The sequence below is a fragment of the Poecilia reticulata genome, linkage group LG12 (genome assembly GCF_000633615.1).
Source record: "Poecilia reticulata strain Guanapo linkage group LG12, Guppy_female_1.0+MT, whole genome shotgun sequence".
In the NCBI taxonomy this organism is placed as follows: domain Eukaryota; kingdom Metazoa; phylum Chordata; class Actinopteri; order Cyprinodontiformes; family Poeciliidae; genus Poecilia; species Poecilia reticulata.
Genome location: NC_024342.1, coordinates 1764681 through 1790744, shown reverse-complemented (window position 1 = coordinate 1790744; position 26064 = coordinate 1764681). Strand labels below are relative to the sequence as shown.

At 38.2% G+C, this 26064-nt stretch overlaps 1 protein-coding gene across 2 annotated transcripts; it reads right to left on the bottom strand.

Annotated features, from left to right (window-relative positions):
- Positions 1-2910: 2910 nt before the first annotated feature.
- On the bottom strand, positions 2911-25913 carry pam (peptidylglycine alpha-amidating monooxygenase). Of its 2 annotated transcripts, none has more exons than XM_008423170.2 (26): positions 25738-25913; positions 23490-23615; positions 23166-23283; positions 22962-23019; positions 22225-22312; positions 21869-21960; positions 21517-21600; positions 20097-20145; positions 19584-19651; positions 17685-17765; positions 17530-17606; positions 16345-16448; positions 15709-15902; positions 13503-13553; positions 12690-12819; positions 11997-12113; positions 11801-11873; positions 10721-10931; positions 10215-10418; positions 9961-10076; positions 8203-8299; positions 7951-8001; positions 7630-7872; positions 4655-4714; positions 4311-4543; positions 2911-4244 (listed from the first exon to the last, which is right to left on the bottom strand). In XM_008423170.2, the coding sequence occupies exons 1-25, from the start codon at positions 25896-25898 to the stop codon at positions 4353-4355; spliced, it is 2844 nt and encodes a 947-aa protein (XP_008421392.1). In that variant the 5' UTR covers positions 25899-25913; the 3' UTR covers positions 2911-4244; positions 4311-4352. The 2 variants fall into 2 exon arrangements, with proteins under 2 accessions (XP_008421392.1, XP_017163382.1); XM_017307893.1 differs by having other exon boundaries at positions 7630-7869.
- Between the last annotated feature and the right edge of the window lie 151 nt (positions 25914-26064).

The window sequence follows — 26064 nt, the reverse complement described above, 5'->3', positions numbered from 1 at the left end:
ATGAACTACAATTTCCGGTTGCAATGTGAGAAACTGGAAAAGGTGCAAGGGATGCAAATACTTTTGTAAGGCACTGGAACCTGAGTCAGAAAGGGTCTGGACTCTCAACACCATGCTGAAGTTTTTATTTATTTAACAAATATCACCTAGAAACTAAATGTGATGGAAATAGGGGGGCTTAAAACAGTTCTGTTTTTAGTCTGCATGTTCTGATGCTGTTTAAAACGACAGTCAGAACGTCAGACATGTTATGCATGTCATGCACAGCAGAACTCTGTATAAAACCTTTAGCTGCTGCCTTGTTCATACTGTTGTTGCACTGAATTTCCTACAAAGTTCTATTTTTCAAACTTGTTCAGATTATTTATATAGTATTAATTCACATCACGTCATCTCAAAGAGAAAATCTAATTGGAAGTCCCAATTCAGGTCCAGATACACACTCCAGTAATCAGTTCCTAATACAGACCCATCCAATACACTGTAATATTAATACATAATATTAATACAATATTAATCTTATTAGTATTATTAATTAATATTAATAATACTAATAAGAACATGACATTTAACATGATTATGTTCCACATGCGAGGTCATTACTATAGGCTCCTACTGTCTGTGCTGTAAATAACTACAGATTACTATGGTAACATGTGTAATACAAATATATGAGTTTAATGAAATAGTGTGTGTATCTTCCGTTGTACTTGTTGGGAGTTCTTTGATTTTTCCAAGCTGGGTGAAACATGTTAGGATTACAGGACCAAACTATTACAAACTCAAGAGTCGCAGAAATGTATACAAAGAACATAGAAACCTTATTGTAGCCCTCACTTAAGCAAGGTTAGTAAATAAGTGAGTTTGGGTTCTTTATTTCAGTATACTCTCTTGACTACTTAATTTTAATCTCTCTCTAATACTTTTGGATCAATCAGCATTGGACGTTACTAAAGTAAGTTACACTTCACACCATGTAAACCATACAAACCCTCCTTTAATTAGGCAAAATAATAATAAAATAAAGAAATGNTTAAAATGTTAATTGAAATAAAAGGATAGAATAAATGAACTTATTCTTACTATTTATTATCTTAGACTTCTCATGTTTTTACTATACGGGTTACATTATGTTGCAAGATCGTTGTTGTTCCAGTTTCTTATTATTCATGAGTCATAAATTACAACTCTGCAAAATCTGCTGTTACACTTGTGCTAGTGATGTGACCAAGTATTTGTCGTCTTCCAGGTTTCCTTTTGCTTTTTGTCACAAAGGTTTTAGATCATCAAACACAACTGATTAAATACGGAATGCAGATTGGTTTAAAAAGGTAATCTCTTTCTAAACATAATTTGTGGTTGTTCAACCCTTGGCAGCAACAAGCGTTTTAGGTGTCAAGCAATGAGTCTTGTAAATGACTGTGGAGGAGTTTTGACCCACTCTTCTTTGCAGAATTGTTTTAATTCAGCCTCATTGATTGGAGGGTTGTCTAGCATAAATGGCCTGTTTGAAATATGTCAATTCTAAACATTTTTTTTTTGTCAGTCAGAGGTGACTTTATCTGGGCATTTTCTTATACACTTTTTTATACATCACATGAGTCATGTGATCAACAACCAGCTGTTACTGACAAAAACTATGACGACGACCACAGGAAGTAGTACGAGGATGAGGTTTTTGGGTTTCTTCTGACTGTGCAGCAGGCTCTACTAAAGCTCTCACTGCATCACACAGTTCATAAAGGTTATGTCATTCGAAAGTGTTGAATCCATAACTCTTCTGTAAAATTTCAAACTACTTCCCCTAAATAGCTTCTCCCAAGTAAAGTATAAGGGGTTTGATGCTCCAATGCTGTCAATTTCCTGTAGTTAATCTACCACAGGTCAGCTGCTCCCTGGACAGAGAGCTGCATTGCCGCAGGGCAGCAGAGGACACACACACACACACACACACGCGCGCACACACACACACACACATGCGCCTCAAAGCCATTTAGAGACCAATTAACCTAACAGGAGGGAGGAAGTCAGTGAGCTTACGTAACCTGCACCCACACAGCGAGGGCATGCAAACACCACAGAACAGCTGCATCACCATGCAACCTCTATAGCAAGTTTAAAATAACCCTGTTCTTACTATGTATTTTTATTTATTCATTTAGTCTAATTTGCTCTGCATGATTTCAGTCCTCTAATATTTTGAACCCCAGCAGGTATTTTTTGCATTTGTGACAGTTTTGTGTATCCTGTCCCCCAAACTGAATTCATTTCCTTTCACACTGCTCACAGGTTGATCCTGTTGGGTTGGAATACGCCGTCTATGTACGATGACGTATTGGTGCCATTGTATGTAAAAAAAAAAAAAAGTAAATGTATGTCAAAAACCTCAGGAATTTTGAAATTCATTTTCAGGTATTTTCTAGAAAACAATTTTTTGGCAGAATTAAAAAAATTTTCTGTCTACAATGGCCCTAATATGTCGTTACACCATTATGTTTGAAAGAAACAAAAACTGACCTAAAATCTCTTCCTGCGGTTTTTCAAGTTTCGCATTAATACCATGATAGATAAACTGCTGTCTTTGTTTCTGTTGTGAATATTTTCATTGTACAGTAATTATGTGACATTATCCAAGTGGCACAAAAACAATGAAAAATGGTGCATATGTGAAAAAAAGCCAAGTTTCTCCTCTTGCTGCACTTGAATTCTTATTGATGCCAGTGTTTACATTACTGCTGATGCATGTATACATGTGAATAAGTTCATGTGAAAAATAAAATGTGCAGGTTTTTTTGTGTCCTCAGTCTTTGCTGTTATTTCTTTTAGCTATGAGTGTTTAAATATTAGCAATTATTTCAGGAAATGTAATGAATGTCAAAGGTCAATTAGACAAAGTAATTCACAACAAAGTGATGCTTTGCAGACACTTTATTACACAAATACAATAGTTACTGAAAATAGTACTCTTGTACTTAAACCGGTGCCACAGCTAATATAAGGTAGGCCACATGTGACAGCGTAGCTAAATATCTATGGCATGCGGTCAGGAAAGCCTCTCAAGCTCCATAGCAAACTATGAGCTGCGGCAGAAAACATAGAATACGGTTTTTAAAAAATGACAACCGAAAAACTGATCCACTAATGTAAAACCTGACATTACAGAAAGTGACTTAACAGATCGTTAATTTTTTTTTTTTTTTTTAAAGATGCGATTCACTAAATTATTTACTTGAATTCTGCCGTAATAAAATATCTAAACAGCGGTTAACTAGAAAATAAATTCTCTTTCCATGCTGTCCTGAACACAGTTCTGGGTAAATGTGCTGCTCTTGGTAAACTCTGGAAGTGAACAGAGGAAACAGTTTAGTTTCCATTAGCTGGACAGAGAAAAAAAAAAAAAAAAAAAAGCACAGTGGGTTCAGATTAGCCTTTGACAACAAGCAGAAAGCTGCAGCAGCATGAAGCAGCATGAAGCCTACTCCCCACATGTTAAATAGTTAGCCATGCCATACTACAAGAAGATCTGGGCTATTTGCCTTGAAGAAAACAAACCAGCAGAAGGCACAGAATTACAAGTGAAATGATAGTAGACCAAATACAATGATGATGCTGAAATGTCATAAAGAACATCAAATGACATCTATAATAAGAACTGCAGCAACAGATGTCAGGATTCTCCTCTGAAATCCTGATTTATCTCACTCCTAAGCTGACACTGAAACACTGTAGGGTTTAATCTGAGCCAACATTCAGAGTGAGCATCAGCCATGTTTAATAATCTGACAGGAGCTGGAGGAGACAAACCTGGCTGACAACAGCCCCACCTAGTGGTACTGTAGGCACTACAGTCACAGGGCTGCAGGATTTTATGAAAACGATTAAAAAGTGAGAGCTAAGAAACAAAAAGAAAATACAATAAAAAAACCCCATAAAATAATAAAAACTACATGAATATTTCTACATAATGCATTTGCAGATTTTCTTGGACTTTTTAAGGCTAAACCTGATATTAGTGGACGGTTGTTTTTGGGGACTGTGCTGATATTTTTTCCATAAAGGCAATCTATTTTTTATAAAAGAAAAATATAAATATAATCATTTTGTCTCCAAGATTTTATCAAGATGACAATAAAATGAATTTTATATACAAGAACACATTTAAATATATACATTAAATAGCAATATTGGCAGCTGACAACGGTTACAAAAACAGTGAATTAGCACATGTGAGAAATCTAAGCTGTGTTTGGAGGAGGAAGAGCAGGAGGAAGAAGAGGAGGAGGAGGAGGATCAGGAAGGGGAGGAGGAATGTTTGGAGGGGGGTATGCGGGGTATGGGGGGGAGGGGGCTGCCTAAGAGGAGGACTGAGGAGGAGGAGGGCGAGGAGGAGGAGCAGAGTACTCCTCTGTGTCCGAGTCGCTGCTGTCCTCCACGTTCCTCTCCTGGTCGCTGCCCTCAGTGCTCAGCTGGTCGAAGCCCTGGCGACTGTAACCTTTGTGAGACGCGAAGAATTTCCCCAGGTTCAGAGTTCCCACTGCTTTACCTGACGGGGAGGAACAGGGGAGTTACCTGCTGCTGGAGTTCAGGATCAATCTATAGGACATGCAACACAGCCACAGTCTAGAAATGTCTCTTTTAGTTTTTTTTCTCTTACCTCGAATTTTACCCAAGACTCCTCCCACAGAGCGAGGCTCCATTTTGATTTCATTTCTCTCTGAAAACAGTCAGTAAACAGAAAATGAGTGCAGGTCACACAGCAGAACCAACAGTTACGGTCAGCACAGACCTTCCCTTTAGAACACCTGGTCTGTCTCAGGGCTTAAAGTTAAAAAAAATCCTGAGCCGGAAACTTAGTGATGATAGAAATTAACTATACCGTTGCTATTGCCACAGTTTAATGAAAAGTGTCTTTGAATAGTGCAAACAATGGCTTCTAACAATACAGTTAACAAGTTAAACACTCAAACTTAAACAAGACTTCAGGACATTTCAACTCAAAACAAAATGTAAAATGTCTGTGCCCTAAAGGTTAGCCTTACAGGCAACAATCCCTCAACATTAAATAAGAATCCTTTCAATGTTTTTGCAAGTAATTTAGAACATGCAACATTACCAACTAAATCAGTTTCTCACCCTGTTTCAGCCCAGCGCCCCCCCAGCCTTYATCCAGGTCCCTCACCGCCCCAAACAAAAAAGAATTTACAGGCTACTTTGCACTGACTATTATTTTATCACTAATATTACTATCACTATTGTAGATGTTTTGATTTTTATGCTTGTTTCTGTATTTATCATCAAAAATAATTTAGCAGAGAACAAAAACGTCATGGGAATAGAAATTATTTTCACAGGTGTCTAAGAAAAATGCAATGAATATTCAAGTTAAAATTGGTAGGCCTAACAGCAGCCAATCAGAGTGGATAAAATATTCTTGTTCTTTGCCATTTTCTAGTTGTTAAATATTACACAAAATAACCAGATAAAAGATGAACAACATGCCAGTTTAAACTTTGAACTATTTGCAAAACGACTGAGCTCTGCAACATTAAAACATGKATAGAACTGTAACTACATTAATCATARCTCTTCTTCTCTTCAGTGTTTCTGTCRGTTTCTGGTGGTGCAGCTCTGTGCTGCCTTCAGGAGAATGGGACATCAGAGTATCATCCATAAAATTTCACCCACATGGCATTTATTGTGTAAACCAGAGCTTTCAGTGGAAAAACAAAAGTTCCAGATCCTTTTAATGCCATACAAATATGAGACAGAAACATGGATTATATCTTTATATAAACTATTGATTTATAGATTAATAGTTTTACTGGACAGAAATTACAAAGAACAAATCTGGTTCTTAATCAAATCCTAATGAGTCAAATTGAAAGTGTCATGGAGTCATCAGCCTCATGACATTAACACTGACATGAAAAATAATATTGAAGAAATAAATATATCAAATCTAATTAAAAACATAAATAAGTAATTAGTTCTTTACTGTTATGGTCTGTAAGATATATTTATTCTCAGTATTAGATGTGGTCTCAACAAACCCACCACACTTCAACAATATTATTTTACCTTTTATCTGGAAATAGTGTCTGTTTATTCTTGCCATTCAGTCTCTGTATTAATTATTGCTAGAAAGGTCTTGCCATACCCGTTTATTTCTTTGTATTTAGTTTAGTTTCTTAGTTTATTCTTGTATTTTGTTCTTCATTCATTTCCATTTAGTTTCCTTTGATTAGTATTATCCTCTCTTGGTTTATTGTTATGTCCACTTTAGTTTCTTTCCTCTTGCTAGAATTATTTTATCATTTATTGATCATCAGTAATCTCCACTCATCACCTGCTGCGCCTCCTAATCATCATGTGTTTCACATCATGTGTTGATTTTTCACTGTTCAGCGTCAGATTCTCTGTTTTTATGCCATAATTCACATCTAGTTCGTCGCTCCGTTTTATGTCCCGCTACTCCTGTTTCAGAGGTTTGTGCGATGTGCGTGTCTTTTTTTTATTTTTTAACTCCCTAAGGTGCAGGGCGGTCTGGAAACATATCGATGGGGAAAAGGCAGACTGACATAAACCTTTTAAAACAACGGAAACAATTTCGGTATTCTGATTGTTGAAATTTAAAAGTGCTGTGGTACTGTTGTTCTATCACMCCMGTTTCATACCGGACCACTTACAGCTCCGGTGTTAACGCTATAAAATGAACGCTACGAGTTTTAGCAAGTTGTTCAAAGTCTAAACTGGTATTGTTGTGATTGCAAGGTGTAAAGTTTACCTTTGACCAAACGTCCCCCAAAGGAAACCCAGCGCCCCCCTTTTGTAAAAATTTCCACCAACTTCCCATCTAGAGGAAAGAGGACAGCGCCACTTGTTTTTAATTCCTTTCTCAAGTAAACGTGTTTCTATACCGGGTCAGACAAACTCCATCTTCTTTCATATCGCATTTGATTTAACCACCGAACCGAAGCATGCGCTTCTTCTCTACAAACCGTTTTACAGTCATTGGTCAAGAACACGGGAGCTACAACTCTGATTGGCAGACATCTTTGTGATTCACCAGACACAAACCTGCAGTTTTTGTTAAAGTTTCAAAGTTTTACATTGAAAAACTGATTTTGAAATAAAAAAAAAAAACATTGCCTAATTTTTAAATTTTACGTCACTTAAGTGAATTATTGTTATTTTGGTCATTACCAATACCAAAATATCCACTTAACTTTATAATATGGTCCGTTTGTTGATGTAACTGTTAAATATTAAATGATTGATTATTTAATCAGTTACTCAGGACTTGAATAAACTTTTTACCATATACTGTTTACTTTTACTTGAGTCTTTTCTTCTTTAATGTTTACTTGAGTCAAAATATGTAGACGTAATGCTACTCTTACTTGAGTATAATTTTTGGGTACTCTGCCCCGTTCTGATGGTAAAGCACTCTGGCAGTCTGGTTCGCTGCGTTATAAAGGGTTACATAAATCAATAAATGATTGACAAGAAAGTCAAGTAAGTGTTTTCAGTCGCAGCTGCACAAACACAAATGTGCAGATATTTGTTAACTCTTAGAGAGAATCAGTGCATGAAGTCAGGTTAGACGTCCTGTTTTCTCATCATACATACTGTTTTTCATCCAGCACATGAAGACTCCCAGGAAGATGATGACCAGCAGAAGGACGAGGAGCAGAGAGACAACAACAGCAGGGAGGATGCTGTTCTCTTTCTTTGACTTCGATGTGCTTTTCCTGGGTTCCACTTCCACCAGCGGATGGTTCTTCTCTGCCACGGTTTGCTTCTCCTTGACAGGCGCAGTCTTTGAAATGTTGGGATGTGGCCTCAGCTTGGCTTGAACGAATGCCTCCACTTCTTAACAGAGAGCAGGAGGGATGAAGCTGGGATCTGACAGAGCAGTCAGGCATCACGAATGGAACTTAGTCTGCTTACCTTCAAGTTCCTGGACCTCGATTCCAGCTTTCTTCACAGAACGGTGCAACTCTGAAAAATGGAGACAAGAAAGTTTCTAATAAAAACTAATGTATGCAGTTTGTAACCAACAAATCTGTGAATGAATTACTCAGAAAAATCACATGGAGACAATTAAATATGTTGGATAAGCTGAATTTGAACCCACGTGAAGAAAATAAAGCACATTTAGTTAGAACATTTAGCATGGTGTTATAATGAGCATGAACTTACTTTCTGCAGTAAACTTAAAGACTGAATTGCTTCCGGCGTCTCCGACAAAAACACTTCCATCCTTAGTTACGACAATGTCATGAGGCATTTTAAACTCCTGTGGAAAGGAAAACACAACAGTAACCATGTTATTAACATACTGTAACCTTTCAAAAGTATTCATACATTTAGCCTTTTCACATTTGTTACTTTATGTTCACAAACTTCGATCCATCGATTTTATGTTCTATCTATCATAGATCTCCATACAGATCTATGCAGATAGATCTGTATGGTGATCTATCACATACAGTGATCTATCACTGTATGTGATAGATGACCATACAGTAATGCATGATTGTGAAGGTGAAGAAAAATAATAGATTGCTTAGAACCAAAACTGAGAGATAAACTTATTTTCCAACAATATTTAAACCCAGCCACTAACGATGAATGTTACAGTGTTTGAACTCAAAAAACTCAGTGGAGAAATTGAATTAAATGTGACCCTATTATGTTTTTCTGAACAGGTCAGGATAGGTCTGTGGGTGATGCAAAATCATTCTTACATAATGAGACTCCAGTCTGCTCTGTTCTGTTTCAGAATGAGTTGTTTTAGGGGCTCTGTCACTTTAAAATCCAAATAAGCTGCCTCTGGCCACGCCCCCCAACTCAACATTTACACTCGTACGTTAAAATGACATGTGCGCAAATATACAACTATACATCTTTAAAAGCAGAAGTGGAGCCTCCTGCACAACCAACAAACATGCAGCAAGTGGTTTTTGGATGGCAAGTCAACAATACTTCTCTTTTCCAGCAGCCATTGTATGGCGCATGCAGTGGGAAAACCAATTGACCAAACGTAATGGAGCTTGACAGGGGTTGCTAGGTAACAGGCTGGGCGTCGTTACCTGCTAGGTGAGGGGCAGTGCCCGCTGATAATGTGATGTTAGATTCAGAAGGTTTTTGAAACAGCTCATTTTTCAGATACAAAAAAACATCAACTTGTTTCCAAAAACTGGCTGGATGTTTTTTTAACACTTTGGCTGTTTTTAGAAGCAGTTGAAATCCAAATGAAAGTACAAAATGTGCAAAATGTGAATTTTGTATGATACATTGTCTTTAAAGAGAGCACCAACTTCAAGGTCAGCAAATCTTCAAATACGAAAAGAAAGAAAAACACTCAAAGCTTTTTTTTCCTGAGCTTTTAAAAGTAAAGACAATTTTTTTTTAAGTGTTTATATTCTGAGATTCAAGATAAATTGATCACAACTGTATAAGATTGCTGATTATTCAATAATTCTTAGTTTGAATGGAGCAGAAGCTTTAAGAGACATCTCACAGTCTTTAGTTCTTCAGCTTTGATTAGGGATGGTTTCCATTACATCATGACAAAAATACCAAAAACGTTGATTTTACATAAATAACCTTGCCTCCTCTCTTAAGTTCTCCACAACGGGAAAATCCAACAAGACATTAGAATCAATTACATCATCACATCTGCAAAATTATTATTTTAAAAAGCCAACTTGACTGCATTAAACTGATTAAACAATCCGGCATTAAATTACAATTGTCCATCCTAATCTAAGAAGGTTTGTTTGACAAACCTTTATGAGAGTTTCTAGTGTCGATAAGAAATAGAGGAATACAGAAATGGATTTTTAAAAAAGTCACAAATATCTAATAATGACGTTCCGGCTAACACTTTTGTTTCTTCTCTAGCAAACATCTGTTTTTAAGAAAAGATCTGTCAGTGTATGTCAGCGTGTTTACCTTCTGGGTGGGGCTGAAGGAATCCAGAATTTGTTTGGTTGAATAATCTAGAACAAACCCTCTGAGTGGAGCTGAATGGTAGGGCGAGTCTCCGTTCACTGCAAAGATCAGGCCGTCTTCAGGACGAGACGACAGGAAGGAGATTCATTAAAACAACTAAAATGACATATTCAAAATTTATAAAACCTCAACAGAGATAAGTAAAGATGTTGAAACTACACCTAACTTTGGAGCAACAGTGCCAGTGTACTCACTTCCAGCAGGGCTGTAGGTGATGGCAAACACTTCTCCTCCAAACTCTTCGTTCTTTATCTCTTTGACAAACTCGCCGGTCTCAGCGATGAAGCACTGGATTCGGCCGTTTTCCCTGTCAGCCACACACACTTCCTTCCTGTCAGGAAGGAACACCAAGCTGTGGGGGATCCTGAACGGCGTGCGCCTCCTTCTGTCTGACGAACCTTTACCCAGAACGTAAAGATGAGAAGGTGAATTTCTGATCCACAGAGCATCAGTGCTGGTAACGTGTAATCACAGTGAATTACACTGTCATTGTTGCTCTGACTGCACAGAAACTGGAATCCTGAATAATAAGTTTGGTTGCATTGATTAAATTTGCACTTTGATATTTGGCACTGAGGAATACCTTGAAGTTTAATATATTTCCTGAAGCATTTATTACAATTCTTTGGAATAAAACTAAAACTTCTAGGTTTTAGGACTTTAACCCTCCATGTCTCTGTGTGTAACTTGAGCTGGCTACCTGCTCCCCACTGAGTTAAGTATGTGCCATCGGCAGCAAACTTCAGGATCCTGGCATTGCAGTAGCCGTCGGACACAAAGATGTTCTTGGTTTCAGGGTCGACGGCCACGTCCGTCGGCTGGCAGAAGTGCTCAGTGTCGCTCCCCGGAGTGAAAGCCTCTCCCAGGACCAGCAGGGTTCTGTCCCTGCCGTCACCGCTCACTTTTAACACCTGAAGCACAGCAACGCAGAAAACAGCTGAAGGAGACTTCACTGCCACTGTCAGGGTGGGAATTTATTCTATTGTTTATCAGTTATCTTGATAAACTTCTCATCATGATAAGAATTTTGACTGATTGCTGTCATGATAAATTATCTGGCCTCATGCTGTGAGGACCTTACAAAAACACGCCGAGATGGGCAAAACGTTGGTCGTATTTTGTGGATTTTTTTTTTGCAGGTTTTTTGTCTGCAGAGTGAAGCTGTGACTGCACATCTCTACAATCACAGCCCACACACTGAAACACGCTCTTAACACATTTTTAATGAACAACAACTGATCACTCCAGAGATATTAAATGGTGCATTTTTATAACTAACCAGAACTACGTTAAGTTTTCAGGGTTTGCATACATAATCATGTCAAATTTATTGTTGTCAAAAAAATGACAAATTCTTCTGATGGTAAAAACATTTTCACACAATAATAGTAAATTGGTACAATAATTGCCCATCCATATTGCATACTATTTTCTTCTAATTCAAGATTATGCCTACTATGTACCGGTCCAACACATAACAGCCAAATACTGAAGTTTGTTTTTGACAAAGTGTGAAAAAAGTTGAAGAGGTCTGAAACACTTCGTTTGTGCTGAATTCTTCAAAAACACAGTTTATCTTTAAAACATAAATGATAGCAAAATATTGTTTTATTTTGAGAAACAAAAGCAATTTTGAAGGTGTAACCTTTATTTCACACACACGCGGAAAAGAACATATACGTTTTTATTACTATTTGATAGTAGGTTAGCTTGATGCTTCTACAAACTGTGGGTTTGTGTAAGTATCTCCAGTGTGGTTAGAGCTCACGCTCCAGCTCACCTGATGCAGAGCCACATCCGTCACCCAGTAGTTATTCTCCTGGTCTGTCGTTATTCCATGAGGCAAATAAAACCTGCAAGACCAGAAAACGATCTGAAGTTAATAAAAACAGACCCAACTCTGCAGGGCTTCACATCATATCCCAGCATTATAACCTTTACATTTATAACCAGGAAACATTTTCTCACACACTCACATGTTCCGGCCTGAAGCCTTCAGGATTCTGCCGTTGGCCGGATCCACAACCAGTATAGTAGACTGCTGAATGGGCCCCAGGGACCGCTGCTGGTACCGAGCCTGGCTGTTGAAAGAACTAAGCAAACACACAAGGGAAAATATTTATTGTGTGTAACCTTGCAAACTGCAGCTCCGAGGAGGAGCTGCATCTTGAAGGCGGAGCTAGGCCCAACCAGGTGTTTTTGACAGCTAAATGGTTGCCATGGAGATTAAAGGATTTCTCAGACATGCACGAAAGCATCAAGGTAACACTATAGATATGATTTTGATGAGGAATTAACATTATAACATGATGTAAAGATCTAAAAAGTCTATTTGACATATTACTGCCCCTTTAAGTTGAGCAGAAAGGGCTGGGCGTCTCACATGTTGATGTTAGAAGGATTTCTTAGCTGCAGATAAATACTTTGCTACAAATGATCAAATCTACGCCAAAGCAAAGTTGTTGTTGTATTTAGGTGCTGTTTCAAACCTGCCAATGAAGCTCAAATTAATGTACAAAAACTGGAGACGAAAAAGCTGCATGTGAGATCTCCAAGTAATTTCTTAGTAGTAGCGGTTTTGGTGAAAACAACAGACATTAAAGTGCTTAGATAACATTTATTAATAATTTGTTAATAAGATAACTATGTGAAAAGTGAAAGTAACCCACTCTGCCCCCCAGTGGTGGTCGCCTCTGTGAAAAATGACCAGGTTGGAATCAGAGTCCAGGGCGAGTCCTGACACCTGGCCCAGCTGAAGAGAACTCTGCGGCCATGCTGACACCTGCTCCAAATGAGAATCTACAACCACACCACGAATACGCGCGCGCACGCACACACACACACGCGCGCACACACCCCCACACACACACACGCGCACACACCCCCACACACACACACGCGCGCACRCACACRCACACACACACACACACACACACACACACACACACACACACACACACACTTCCATATGAGCTGAAGAATTCTCCACGATTCTTCCTCATAAATGTTTATTTTCACATAGCCAATTGGGAAACAATAACCGCTTTTTACTAGAATCCAGTCAAACCTTCCAGCTGGCCTGGTACACAGTCACTACAGTACAGTCAGCCTTTTATTTCACTGTTTAGTGAATCATATCAGATGGGCATATGAAGTCATTATTCAGTGCAGTCTGGTTTATCGTCGAGTTGTATCTTGCAGCAAAAAAAATAAAAAATTCAAAAATCAAAAAATATGCAGATGGAATATTGTTAAATACAACAAGGATGATATCAGTAGCAACTAGTCCACAATTTCACTTTGCTATTTATATTGTTGAAATTAAGACTATGGTTCAATATTACACTACATAACATGCTGCTACTTATACTAATCTGTTTTTTGTGTGTGTTTTTTTTACATTTCAGCATCTGTTTTATTACCTATGAGCTGGTCATGTAGTGTTATGGACATAGTTCACATTTGTTTCCCTTTGAACTCACCCTGATCCAGAACCGGCTCTGCTTTGTTGGCATTCATCGGCTGTTTGTCGTCTTGATTGAGAAATGGAAAAATAAAAAGAATCAGATGTAACTTTGGGATGAAAAACAACTAAATGAACCAATAAAGACAATTCTATTCAAAATTACTTTATGTTACACATCTCTGAGATTTGTAACCAGCCACATTTATTAAAACCTTTGTACGTTTTTGGAGTTATTTGTAGATTTTTTTGCATTTTTTGGACTCAGACCTGATACTTAAAGACAGTTATAAAGTCATGATTTATATTACAGAATTTTATGCCCAAAGCCATTTCTGTTTAAATATAACCTTTTTGAATTGTATACAGTATGGGAATGGTTTAATGAATGTTCTGTTTACAATGTCTGTTCCTTTTGTTCCATAACGCAAACAGAATCTCTAGATCGTTTGAATAGATAAAATGGTTTCTGAATTAAGAATCATTACTGAATCTAATCGCCAGACGTTGAAAGTTTTGCATCTCTCTTTGAAGAGCCTTGTTGCTGAAATGTGTGACACAAATAAACTGGACTGCACTTTTTCCAAGTCTTGTAGAGATTAAGAAACAGGATGTTGTCCTCTCACAATTGCCACTTGCTGCCCTGCAAGTTACTGTACTACAGTTACCATGGAGACCGCTGCATCATCAGCGAACAGAAATGGTAAATGGCCTGCACTTGCATTCAGGCCTTAGAGGACCTCTAAGTGCTTCACGCTACATTCAGTCTAGAGAAGCAGATCTTTGCAACTGCAGGTTCTTCATGTAAAAACAAGGTTTCAGGTTACATCAGAGAAAGCTGTGGAAGACTGTGTTTAGTTTTATAAAGTATTCATCAACCCAAGGGGGAGTGCCGCTCAATTATTAAGAAAAAAAAAGTCCCACATACATTACATAATTTTTAATGGATAACGATTAACTGGAAATCTTATTATCTGGCTTTTAGTTCATGCTGGCTTCACAACAACGCCTGATGGACTCACTTTCATTAAATCACTTTCACACAAAGTAAAGCATAATGATAGTCTGTAATGAGCCTAGAGATTAGTGAACGTTTAAGTTCTACATCTCTCTTCTCATCTGTCCTCATTCAAGCTGTTTTGCTGTAACTCATTTTACACATAACAAGGACACAAACTCAGAGTAAATCATTTATTTACTGAGAGGAAATAAATGAGGAGGATTTTTCACAGAACAATAAGGAAGTAGAAGGAATCACTGAAAAAACGGTCGACTGATTTAATAATCGATTAATCGTTAACTGGAGTATAAAGACAAAAAAAAAGGTAATTTACTAGAGCAGTAATTAAGTCAAAACTGTATGAACAATAAAAACAGTCTGTACTTAAGATAAATTAAGCCTTTGTCTGTAAATATGTTTTACCTAGACCTCCCATTACGCCCGTTCTGCAATCCAATTAATAATTGGTTAATTAAAAATAATAAACAGATCAGATCACTGTATTGACATTAAAGTTGAGCAGGAAGAACTGAATTCTTTTACATGTTATTTTATCTGCAGATGCATTATTTTCTACAAATGATCAAGCTTTCACTGAAGGAATGCTGTTTTTCACTTTATCCAGCCAAAATGCTTATTTTTTAATTATGTGCCTAATTGCATTTTTAATGTATTCCTAATAATGTATAAAAACAGGCTTGAGTGGTTAAATGAAAAAACTCTAGAATTTGCAAATTTTTTTCCCCAATTAACTGATTAATCATCAGGATTATTGATTACTAAAATAATCGAAAATTGCAGTGCTATATAGGAGAGTTGATAAAGAAAATTAATGGATAAATTGACAAGCTAACTGCTTGTGATGCTGTAAAAACTCGTTTATTATGCGTTTGTTTGGCTCTGAGCTTTTCTGTGAGTAGTTTCTGTAGAACTGTTGCTTTACCACAAGCTAAAAGTCGTTATTACGCATGGAGAATGACGAAGCAGAAGCATGATATGGACATGACACTGCAGTACTGTCACCTTCAAGAAGCACTGAGCTGAAGATGATTCACTCATCTGACTGAAGTAACACAAACCACAAGACTAAAACACACAGCCCTCCCTGAAACCTGAGCAGGACAGTGAAGAAGCTAAATATTTATACAGGATATTTATTGCCAATGTTGCTCACTATGCGCGAGTCTGTTTATGAGACAGACGTAGATGAGGTAGATCTATGTACCTGTAGCGTTTCCCATTGGCATCATGGCGTGCATGTGACCTGGACTCACAGCGATGGGAACATTTGCCTCTGCTGGAATATGTCGAAAGAGTTCTTTAGAGCCCGTCTCCATGCAGCTCATGAAGGGAACGGCATGTTTGCTGTCCATGTAGTACATCATATAAAAGTTGCACATTTCATCATTTGAAGTACCCCTGCAGAAAAAAAGGATTACGACAATTAAAGCCACAAGCAGCACTTATTGGTGGTGCTACCTCAAAGCCACTTCAGTCTGCATCATCTACAGGCATTGTGAGCCTGATGGTTGGCATGGAAACTCTGACAATGCTTCACAAGGTTATTTGTCGGCACAATCACTAAACTACAAAAGGTGGGAAGAGAAATAAGAAGTTCAAATGAAGTTTAATTGACAAAATATGCGTTGTTCTACTTTCTAAGCCTTTGAAAAAGTTCAAAAGTTCAATGAAAATTTTAAATATAGAACTAATATTAATTTCATAGTCTTATAATCCACAAATAGATGAATTAGACCAAAATCTCCATCAAAATCATCTAAACAGAATCATGTAAATTATTCAGATATGTGTTTGGATTCCATCTAATCAGCAATAATTGGCAGTGATTTATGAAACTCACCCGATGTACGTTTTGGAGATCCGGCCCTCCCCACTAAAAACACATCTGGCAGCCACGGTGTCACCGTACCGCACAGTCACTTCCTTGTTGGCAGGATAAAAAGCCTGGAATGAAAACATTCACTAATGAGCAAAGAACAGTGTGGAAATGTACAGGAGATGAATGAGAAAAGACATTCATAAATGAGAAATAGAACTTCTATTCATTATTCACATTCATTACAGCTAGGAGATACAGAAACAGTTCTGTTTATTTAAAATAAACAATGCAGAATTATTAAAAACATAGATTTTGATGATGTTTTAACTATGTTCTAATAATAGATAATGATGATGACGATAATAATAATGTGGTAAAAAGTTAAAGAAAAAGACACTTTATATAATAACTTGACTGTAAAAAATACCTAAAGGAGATTAAAGCCCCTTCCTGATCATAGTTTCATAATAAATACACAACCATGAACCTTTCACATCATTTAAAATGACACACCAACATCACAGGCTGTGTGTGTTTTCAGGTTGCGTAGCTGGGATGTCAGAATCAAAGCCTTGGACCAGCTCTGTCTCTCAGTCCTCATACAAGCTGACTATATTCATTCAGGCTCTGAATACCAGCAACGTTGCTGTGCATCATCATCACCATGGGACTAAACCGCCTCAGGTTGGGCTAATCAATGGATTCCTCAGATGGGACAGACACTGGAGGACCATGCAGCAGACAACCTGAAGACAATACTGCTGTCTTTGTTTTCACCCCAAACTGATTTAGATTGTTTTTTACATTCTACTCTGAATGGAAGACAGTAGTCATGGTTCCATCAATGTATTTTTATGCACATTTTGAAGTATCACACTAGATAAGGCTGATGGAAGCATCACAATGTGAAATACCTTCCACAAATTAGCAAAAAATGTTTTTATGGTCACTTGAGGTTTTTGGCTTTTCTTAATAGAGTCAATGTGCTTAATGGGAGATGGAAACACATATTACATATGAAATATGAGTCTGATAAAAACATCCTGACATCTTTTTATGAATGCGCCGTTCAAAGTGGGGATTTTTATATGGAAAGAAAATGTGAAAAATTGCAGTCAACTATCTTCCAAACAGACAGCAGTGACTTTTGAGAGAAAAATTAGAAATCTCTCAGAATATAAAACTGATGTCACAGTGGTTATCTACCTGTGGTAACTGAGGGGACTGTCTCCCAATCAGACTCCATTTCCCATCCCGAATCCTGTAACCGCTCACCACTTTGCCTGTGAAAGAAATGACCATGAAGAACTAAGGGTGTAACTCCAGGAGACACAGAAGCAGTAAATGACCCGACTCCTCACCGAGGCTGTGTGTGTGGGTCCTGAAGGCAAACGGGTAGATCGGGTAGGAATCATAGTCACAAGCAACATCCGCATTTGTAACTGAAAGAAGAAAAAAACAATGAACTGTTTTTTCTGTCAATGCATTTTGGGATTATAACTCATGTAGCTCTCTCAATTTTTGCTTGTTATAGTTACAGATCCCATTCTGGGTGATCTCATAAAAATTTAACTTGGGGCCAAAATCTGACTGCATAATTAAGTTACTGAAGTATAACTAGTAGCTACTTAGAACAGTAAGTTCCCTTTCTAAAAATTACTTGCTCAAAGTAAAGTTCATAAAAAACTCATTGTCATAGTTCTCCATGTGGAACGTCTTATCTCATCATCACACACTCACACAGCAACACACTTCATCTGCATGATCAACCTGCTCTCTGCTGCTTCCTTTTTCTGTTTGTCTGCACAAATGTGTCACATCTTACAGCCAGCTTTATGCTGACATTTGCCCACATCTATCTGAATTCAGTAAAACCTTTCACTGTTTACTGCGGAGAAACGGAACCAGATTGTGTTCTCGTTATAGATTGTAGCGATTGGAGACAATATACTCAATCAAAAAATAAATAAATAAATAAAAAATACTGTATATATATATATGACAAATCCCAGCATCCCTGCCAATAGTTCAGGAGGTCATTAGTTCCGTTTTAAATAACAATCGCTGCTTGTGAACGCTTCACAATCCTGATCAGCTGATAAAAGATGACAGGTGATTTCAGAATAAACTCCAGGAAAATTAGCGACATTCTGTTATTCTGATGTTAATCTAACATTTTCAAATCATTGATGCATAATGTCTCCTCTTTCCTGTACTGGTTCTGAAGCCGATTTTCTGGGCTGCGGCTGGAGTTTGTCTCAGTGGCAACACAAGGAACAACGGCTTAGGAAGCTCCAGCACCAGTTGAGAACTGGAACCGATTTGGTGGAGAAAAATGTAAAACAAAAAGAGCCTCAGCTTCCCTCTGATTTTCCAAGGTAATACTCGTTAGGTTGATTAATAATTAGCGGGTTCTAAAGAATTTGAGTAGAAGGAAACTCGACTTCATGAAAATGTTCCATCCTAAAGTCACAAATCCTAAATTAAAAGCCTGAAACTTTCCAGTCATTTAGAACCCTTTCAGATGAACGGGCAGTATTATGTATTTACCAGGCATATAGTTAATGTGCTAAAGGGGAAATGGAAACACATATTAACCAAAGTCTGATAAAGCATCTGTTACTTTCAATTGTAACAAAAATACCATGTATATCAAACATAACTAAAAAAATTTTACTTGAAATTGGACCTCTGGCTCTTTAAATTCTTCTGCTCTTTCTAAATTTTGCTTTCAAGAAATCCTCGCAACATGGCTCCTCTATAAACCCTTTAACAATGTTTTTACCAGCATCTAAATGCTGTAGAAGTATTTAGATGCTGTACTTCTACAGCTGATGCACAGTTTCACCAGATGTTTGCTAACTGCTGCTGGCTAGCTCTTGAAAAACATTCTGTTAGTATTATGTTTCTTCAGTGCACCAGTCACAAAGAAGAGTGATTTTTATCACTAAACTGCTCACAGCAACTACATTTCATCAGTCTCGGAGAGTTTTAACCAGCATTACTTAGAATTTATCATGACTGCAGTAAATCAAAATTCTTACGACAAGAAATTTATCACAACAAATGACCACCGCTATACTGGAGCTACACAGATTAATAATATGGTCTGACAAACTATAAGCAGGTAAGCCATCATCTATTACAGTGCTCCACATGATTACACTACTTGATAAAGTTTTTGAGTCAACAGCCAGTCAGAGAATAATACAGAGACTTTGAGGTTTACCAAACTAAAGCTTCACAAACAACAAATGTACCTTTTTTCCCTGGAAGGATGACCGTGTCCACAGACATTAGCAGGTAGATGCCCGCAATGAAGGGCTGCCTTTAATGGACAAACAAAGAACAAAGGAAGCTCTTACTTTCTCCATTTTAACTCAGTAAAATGGACATAGAGGCAGTACCAGCCAACAGGCCAGACCTTCCTTGATTTCACACACAGCTTTAGTGGAAGGTGTTTTACGTTTGTTATCCCATTTACTGCAGGCAGGTACACCCTCTTTAATATGGCAACTTCAGGAATGTTTTCATTTTATCTCTACAATCGCCAAAAATAACTCTGCTTTCTTATTCCTTCAAAAATGGCCTTCAAAAGTACCTTCACTATCTGCATGTGGCATACTTCCCCCCAGCTAAACCAAAGTGTTGCAGTATTTTTCCATCTTTTTCTTTAAGAAAACAAAAATAAAATCCTATTTTATTATTTATCTGAATGTATTGAGTCAGTAATCCGGACTGGATGCTACTGCAGTGTCAGTAAGTGGACTTACGGTTTTAATGCCATTCTTAAAGTTAGTCCAGAGCAATCTCTGTGATGATCTGGAAAACAGGAGAAAAAAACAATTATTAATAGTTACTAACAGGGCTGCACAGTGGCGCAGTTGGTAGAGCTGTTGCCTTGCAGCAAGAAGGTTCTGGGTTCGATTCCCGACCTGGGGTCTCTCTGCATGGAGTTTGCATGTTCTCCCTGTGCATGCGTGGGTTTTCTCCGTGTACTCCGGTTTCCTCCCACAGTCCAAAAACATGACTGTCAGGTTAATTGGTCTGTCTAAATTGCCCCTAGGTGTGAGTATGTGTGTGCATGGTTGTGTGTCCTGTGTGTCTCTGTGTTGCCCTGCGACTGACTGGTGACCTGTCCAGGGTGACCCCGCCTCTCGCCCGAAACGTCAGCTGGAGATGGGCACCAGCAACCCTCCTGACCCCACTAAGGGACAAGGGTGCAAGAAAATGGATGGATGGAATAGTTACTAACATCATCCACTCTCCAAGTCCTACTGATATGGCCATGGTCTGCTCATGGCGCAGAAAACGTTCCACTGCTAAAACACTGTTGCTAAAATCCATATGCATTTTTCTGGCTCAGAATGGCAGAATGTGGAAGTGACTGTAAATGCTGGATGTCTGATAGACAGAGCTCAGCAACAATCCAACAACTCATCAGTCTTCAGTGAGCTTATATGGGCTCTGGAGAAAAGTTGACCTTTTCTGTCTGAATGTAGCTCCATAAAAATATGGATCCAATTTAAAGATGATAACATTCACTGGAAATTCAACAATGCTAACACTTTCTAATTTAAGAGCAATGACCAAAAACCTACAACTTATCAGTTACTGAAAAGAAATTTAGATAACTGCTCCTGAAATCGCATTTTTGTTATTTCACAAATCTCCGTTAGCAGCTTTTCTAAATAGCTTTTGCCATCTTTGACTATTTTGCTCTACTGCTGCAGAGCAATGAAAGGTGGATGCTTTTGCTTGGCTGGAATATTTTCACATGTCTGTCTGTAGATGTGTTCAAGGTTGTTCAGTCTGTTTCTCAACAGTTTATCAACCAGTTTTTTCAATATGTGTGGGAGTTTCTTTATCACGAGAATAAGACTTGAAAGTATTTAGAAAAGTAAAAACATTTAGTCCTTTTTTGATTTGTGAAGAAATACAGGAAGAAAGTTCAATAAAGTATTCTGAATTGAACTGAAGGTGGATCGAGTGTGTAATACTGATGGGATGACGCCAAAACCCGGATTCATTTCACTTGATCGCAAAACGTAAAGATCACAGGAAGAAAGGATGACCTGAAACCGCTCACAACTTTTTTCCCCATTTTGTTCTTTGCAGTAACTAATAAATTGCAGCAACTTGGATCTTTTCAGAAGTTTGGGGAGTTTGATAGAAAGGTTAAGAAACACACACCTCTGAAGGCACTGACATCTCCATAATGTATCTGCAGCACAAAGTAGGACATTCCTGAATTTCTTCCGACTTTAAAGCCAACATCTGATGGAAGAAGAGGAGGAATACAAATCAGTGAAAAACAGACAGCCAGAAAACACAAAACCTTTTCTCTTTTCTGTCTGAATGTAGCTAACCAACTATTCACTAAATAAAGAATGAATTCTGAATATTGTTATCGGCAGCTATTTATATTCATCTGAACCTTTCCTAAAACTGTTTTTGTTAATGTTTCTCCTAATAAAATAAAACCTGTTAAAACAATACATAACTTGAAATGATGCAAATCGTTTACCTTGAGTGTGTGACGTACCTTTAGGTAATTTTGTTGGTGGAGCGTTTCGAGCCCAGGCATACATGATGGAAGACTCGTCTTCACAAGTTCCCTGTACGCTGCCACAGTCCCTGAGCAGAGAAGGGATAAAACCAATGCCATGAAAAGACATACAACCTTTTTGATAGTCTTAAATTAAACCCAACTAAGCTTTTACTGTTTTAGGTCATTTAGGATCAGCAAAATTATTTCTATTTGCTAAATGATAGAATTAAAAATAATGAGAAAAAAATTATGTAGCTTATGGATCAAAAGTTTGATGAAATACAGCATTCAAAACTGAGCTCCAGCTTGTGAAAATGATTCTGTGTGTTATTTTGAAATGTGGGTTTTACCAGTAGCTGCTGGTGGAGACAGGAGTCTGGCAGCCAAACAGCAGCATGTGGTGAACAGTGTCCATACTGGCATGAGGTAGGAAGTCCACTGAGAGGGGAAACACACTGTGGTTAATGGAAACATTTTCAACTAAATCAACAGAGTTAACAATTTTTCAACATTTCCATATGAATTTTACAACTATTACTACTGTCACTATTCCTGACAGTATAAGATGAGACAGATAATCTAAATTTTAAAAATTAAAAAAAAACTGAGATCCCCTGCCTCTTCCCTGTTGCCCCTGGACAACTAATCAGAGCCAGGAGGAGAATCATAATGCTGTCAATCATGCTTGTGCACGTGCCGCTCGCACCCTCTTCTGCACAGCGCTCATGAGCTCCAGCTGTTCCAATGGTAGGCAGACAACCTAACATTACAGGAAAACAGCCATTGGTGGCTGACTGACAGTGCCAAGACCCTCCCCCTGGCTCTGATTGGATGTTTCTGACAGGAAGCGGTGTATTTCTGCAGACCATATTGAGGAGGCAAAGATTATCCGTCTCATATTGCACTGTCAATTTTAACAAATATGTAAAAATCCTTTTTTTTTTTTTAATTCAAACTATTTTTGTGCTTGAATTTTTATATTTAATTTAAACAGACCATGTTGCTTTCTTATGGTGAATAAAAACATGGTGTTACCAAACATCTGTTTATTTAAAACAGCTATTTCAATAGGTGAAGATTTGCTCACCAATATATGAATCACGACTAGTTGGCACAGGAAAGGCCATGCACAGGTAAGTGTCCGACTGAAACAACAAGAGGATGAGGCTCACTTTATTTCAACCAAACACAAATGTTCTGTGTAACATTTATATGAAGGTGAACCAAAAACCTATCATAATTTTCTTAATTTAAGAGTAGATTTAGGGGAGTAAAAAAATAAAAGACTCACCTCAGTTGGTAAAACTCCAGGCATTCGAAGATCCACTGTGAAATTCTGAGAGTTAAAGAGCTGTGGCGGCCTGACTCTGGACACACAGTCACTGGGATTTAAGACATTTTCCCAAACCCTTAGGAATGACAACAACATACACTCAATAAAATATACACTCCTTTATTTATTTAAAGCACATCTGTTCTGTTTGTCATTACTGGGAGTACATTCAGCAGGAAACCCAGAATTTAAACCTCAGTCAATATAAAGGGCATGTAGATATTTAAGCTAGAATCTTTTAGTGAATAAAAGGTTCTGAGTTGAATTTAAGGTGTTCTTTACCTCTTCGACCCATACAGGGAGGGCTGCAGTTCCACACTGTGACCGTGATGGAGGAACGCTACCACCAAACTGACCACCAGGAGTCCCATCACACCTACAGGTTTCACTTTGCCGTTCACTGCCAGGCTGCAAATGGGAAAACAAGCCATTAGAACATAAAGATAACTAAAATACAGAATGCGGAGTTCCTGAACACGCTACAAACAAAACACGCTACACTGTTTCTTCTGAACAGACATTTTAAGGAACGTCTGTTCCTTAAAATGCTACAGTTACATACATGGCCTCTGACTAAACAACATTTCATCCAACCAACATTTCTTATAACCACTATAAAGGCATTAGGGTGGATGATGCCGTCATTGTCCCCCCTCTCACCTGGACACTGTCAGGAGCTCTGTGAGAATCATGTTTTATCAGCATCTCCAGTTACTTCAACACCATCTGACCCACAACTCTGAGAGACAAGCTGGAGAAGAAAGGAGTGGACCATGAGCTCGCCTCATGGACCCTGGACTACCTCACAAACCAAGGTCAGGGCTGTGTTTCAGACAGTACTGGAGCACCCCAGGGAACGGTTCTGGCAACTCCACAAACTGCTTTCTACAAAGCACAACAGCTGCCTCATCACAGATGGGGACCACAAGAACTATGAAAAACTGACTAAGGACTGTGGAGCAGTGCAAGCAGAACTACCTCCAGACAAACAGAGGAGAAACCAAAGAGATGGTGCATTCTCCACTGCACTGGGGACAGAAAGAGGCTGAACAGGCTGATCTGGATGACATGCTCTGTTCCAGGATGCCCTCTGGACCCAGTGGAGGTGGAGTGTGAAAGAAGAATGGCAGACAAGCTGTCATCCCTGCTGGACAACATCACCCAGCCCATGCAGGGAATGTGACAGCACTGAGCAGCTCCTTCAGAAGGTCTTTCCTTCCAACTGTTGTCAGACTCTACGACATCCTTTGCAGCTGATCATTCACACAACAGGCTGACAAACACACTTCTTCTATAGACTTGGTAGTTTTCTGTTGATGTGCAATATTTCTATGATTATGAACATACATGTCTGTGGGTGCATGTGTATCTATGAGTGTATGTATGTGTAAGTATATATGCATGTGTGTGTGCATGCAGCTGCGGTTTTGTAAATGTAAACTTGTGTGCGTATATTTTTATACATGTATCTTTTATATATTTATATAGCTATTTTCATATTTATGTTTCCATTTTAGCTTGTATGGTTCTACTCTGTACCATTCTTTTATTTCCGTTACTCTTTTGTTCCGTCATGACAGCTTAAATTCTCCACTTGTGGGACYAATACAATAAATAAATAGTTTGTTTCAACATATAACTACTGAAAATGTGGGGAACATTCCTACTTACAGCTACTGCAAAGCTCAGTGATATTCTCCTCCGAGTTGGGAGTGTGTCAGCAGCTGTTGGCATCATTGAACTTTAAATTTAGAGGATGTTTTTCAGTGTTAAAACTCATTGAAATGCTCTGCTCTCCTGATGACTCATCCCTCATGGTGGATCCAACTGAGGGAAGAAGGCTGAAGGTCAGCGCTGTGCTAACATAACAACCCTCTGAGAGCAAAAAGGAAACTATGGAAACGAGGCTCTTCCCACACACGGAGTACGCAATAAACCGTCAACCACATTAAATCTATACGCAGTGTTAAGATGAACATTTATACGACTGTGCAGACTCTCAAGAACGACTTTAGAATCATTTTTAAATTCCCATTGATGTTGTAAACACGACTTATTTGGTTCCGAGGTGACAGCTGGTTAAGGCCAAGCAGAGATAACAAATGTGTTAAATATAGGAGTTTTTACGATAAGCGTGTAGGAACTTGACGTTTTCATTTGGTGTGCTAAAATATGTTTGGTTCAAATCATTTCGAACTATAGGATAGCTAAAACATCGGCGGAGAGCCTGAATCAGACGAAAACATATTACCATTATGTTTTCCGACTACCGGCGTGTTACACCTGGTCAAAATGGATAAAATAGAGCTCACTGTAGCTAATAAGTGCTGGAACGATACACCTTCGCTGTAGAGATGCTCTAACATTGTTAGCTAATGTGGCTAATGCGGTTTTAACAGTAATATCTATGAGCTCCATAGGCTAAAGGTGGTTGTCTATATTGTAACCGGCTTCTATTAAACTGCGACCAAACAAGAGAAGACAATTCGCAAAGATACGGCTAACATTTTCTATCAACGGAACACAATACCTGCTGGTGGTCGCAGCACGTCTTTCCAGATGACGATTGTTTTCTCGTTTTTTTTTTTTTTTTAATTGATAAGAAGTCACGTCTGCACTTCCCTTTTCAGAGTAAAAGCACCAAATAGCCCATGATTGACCATAATAGTCCATGGGAGGCACAGACAGCATACGTAGACGCCGAAGTGACGTATAACCTTATTGGATAGTTATGTCAGCGCGTCCGACGTTTTTAGCTGTAAAATCAATCAATCAATAGGAAACTGATGTTCAGTGCTCTGCTATTGAGACAGGTAATACTGTCATAGAGAGAAAACTATCATAATACCATTTATGA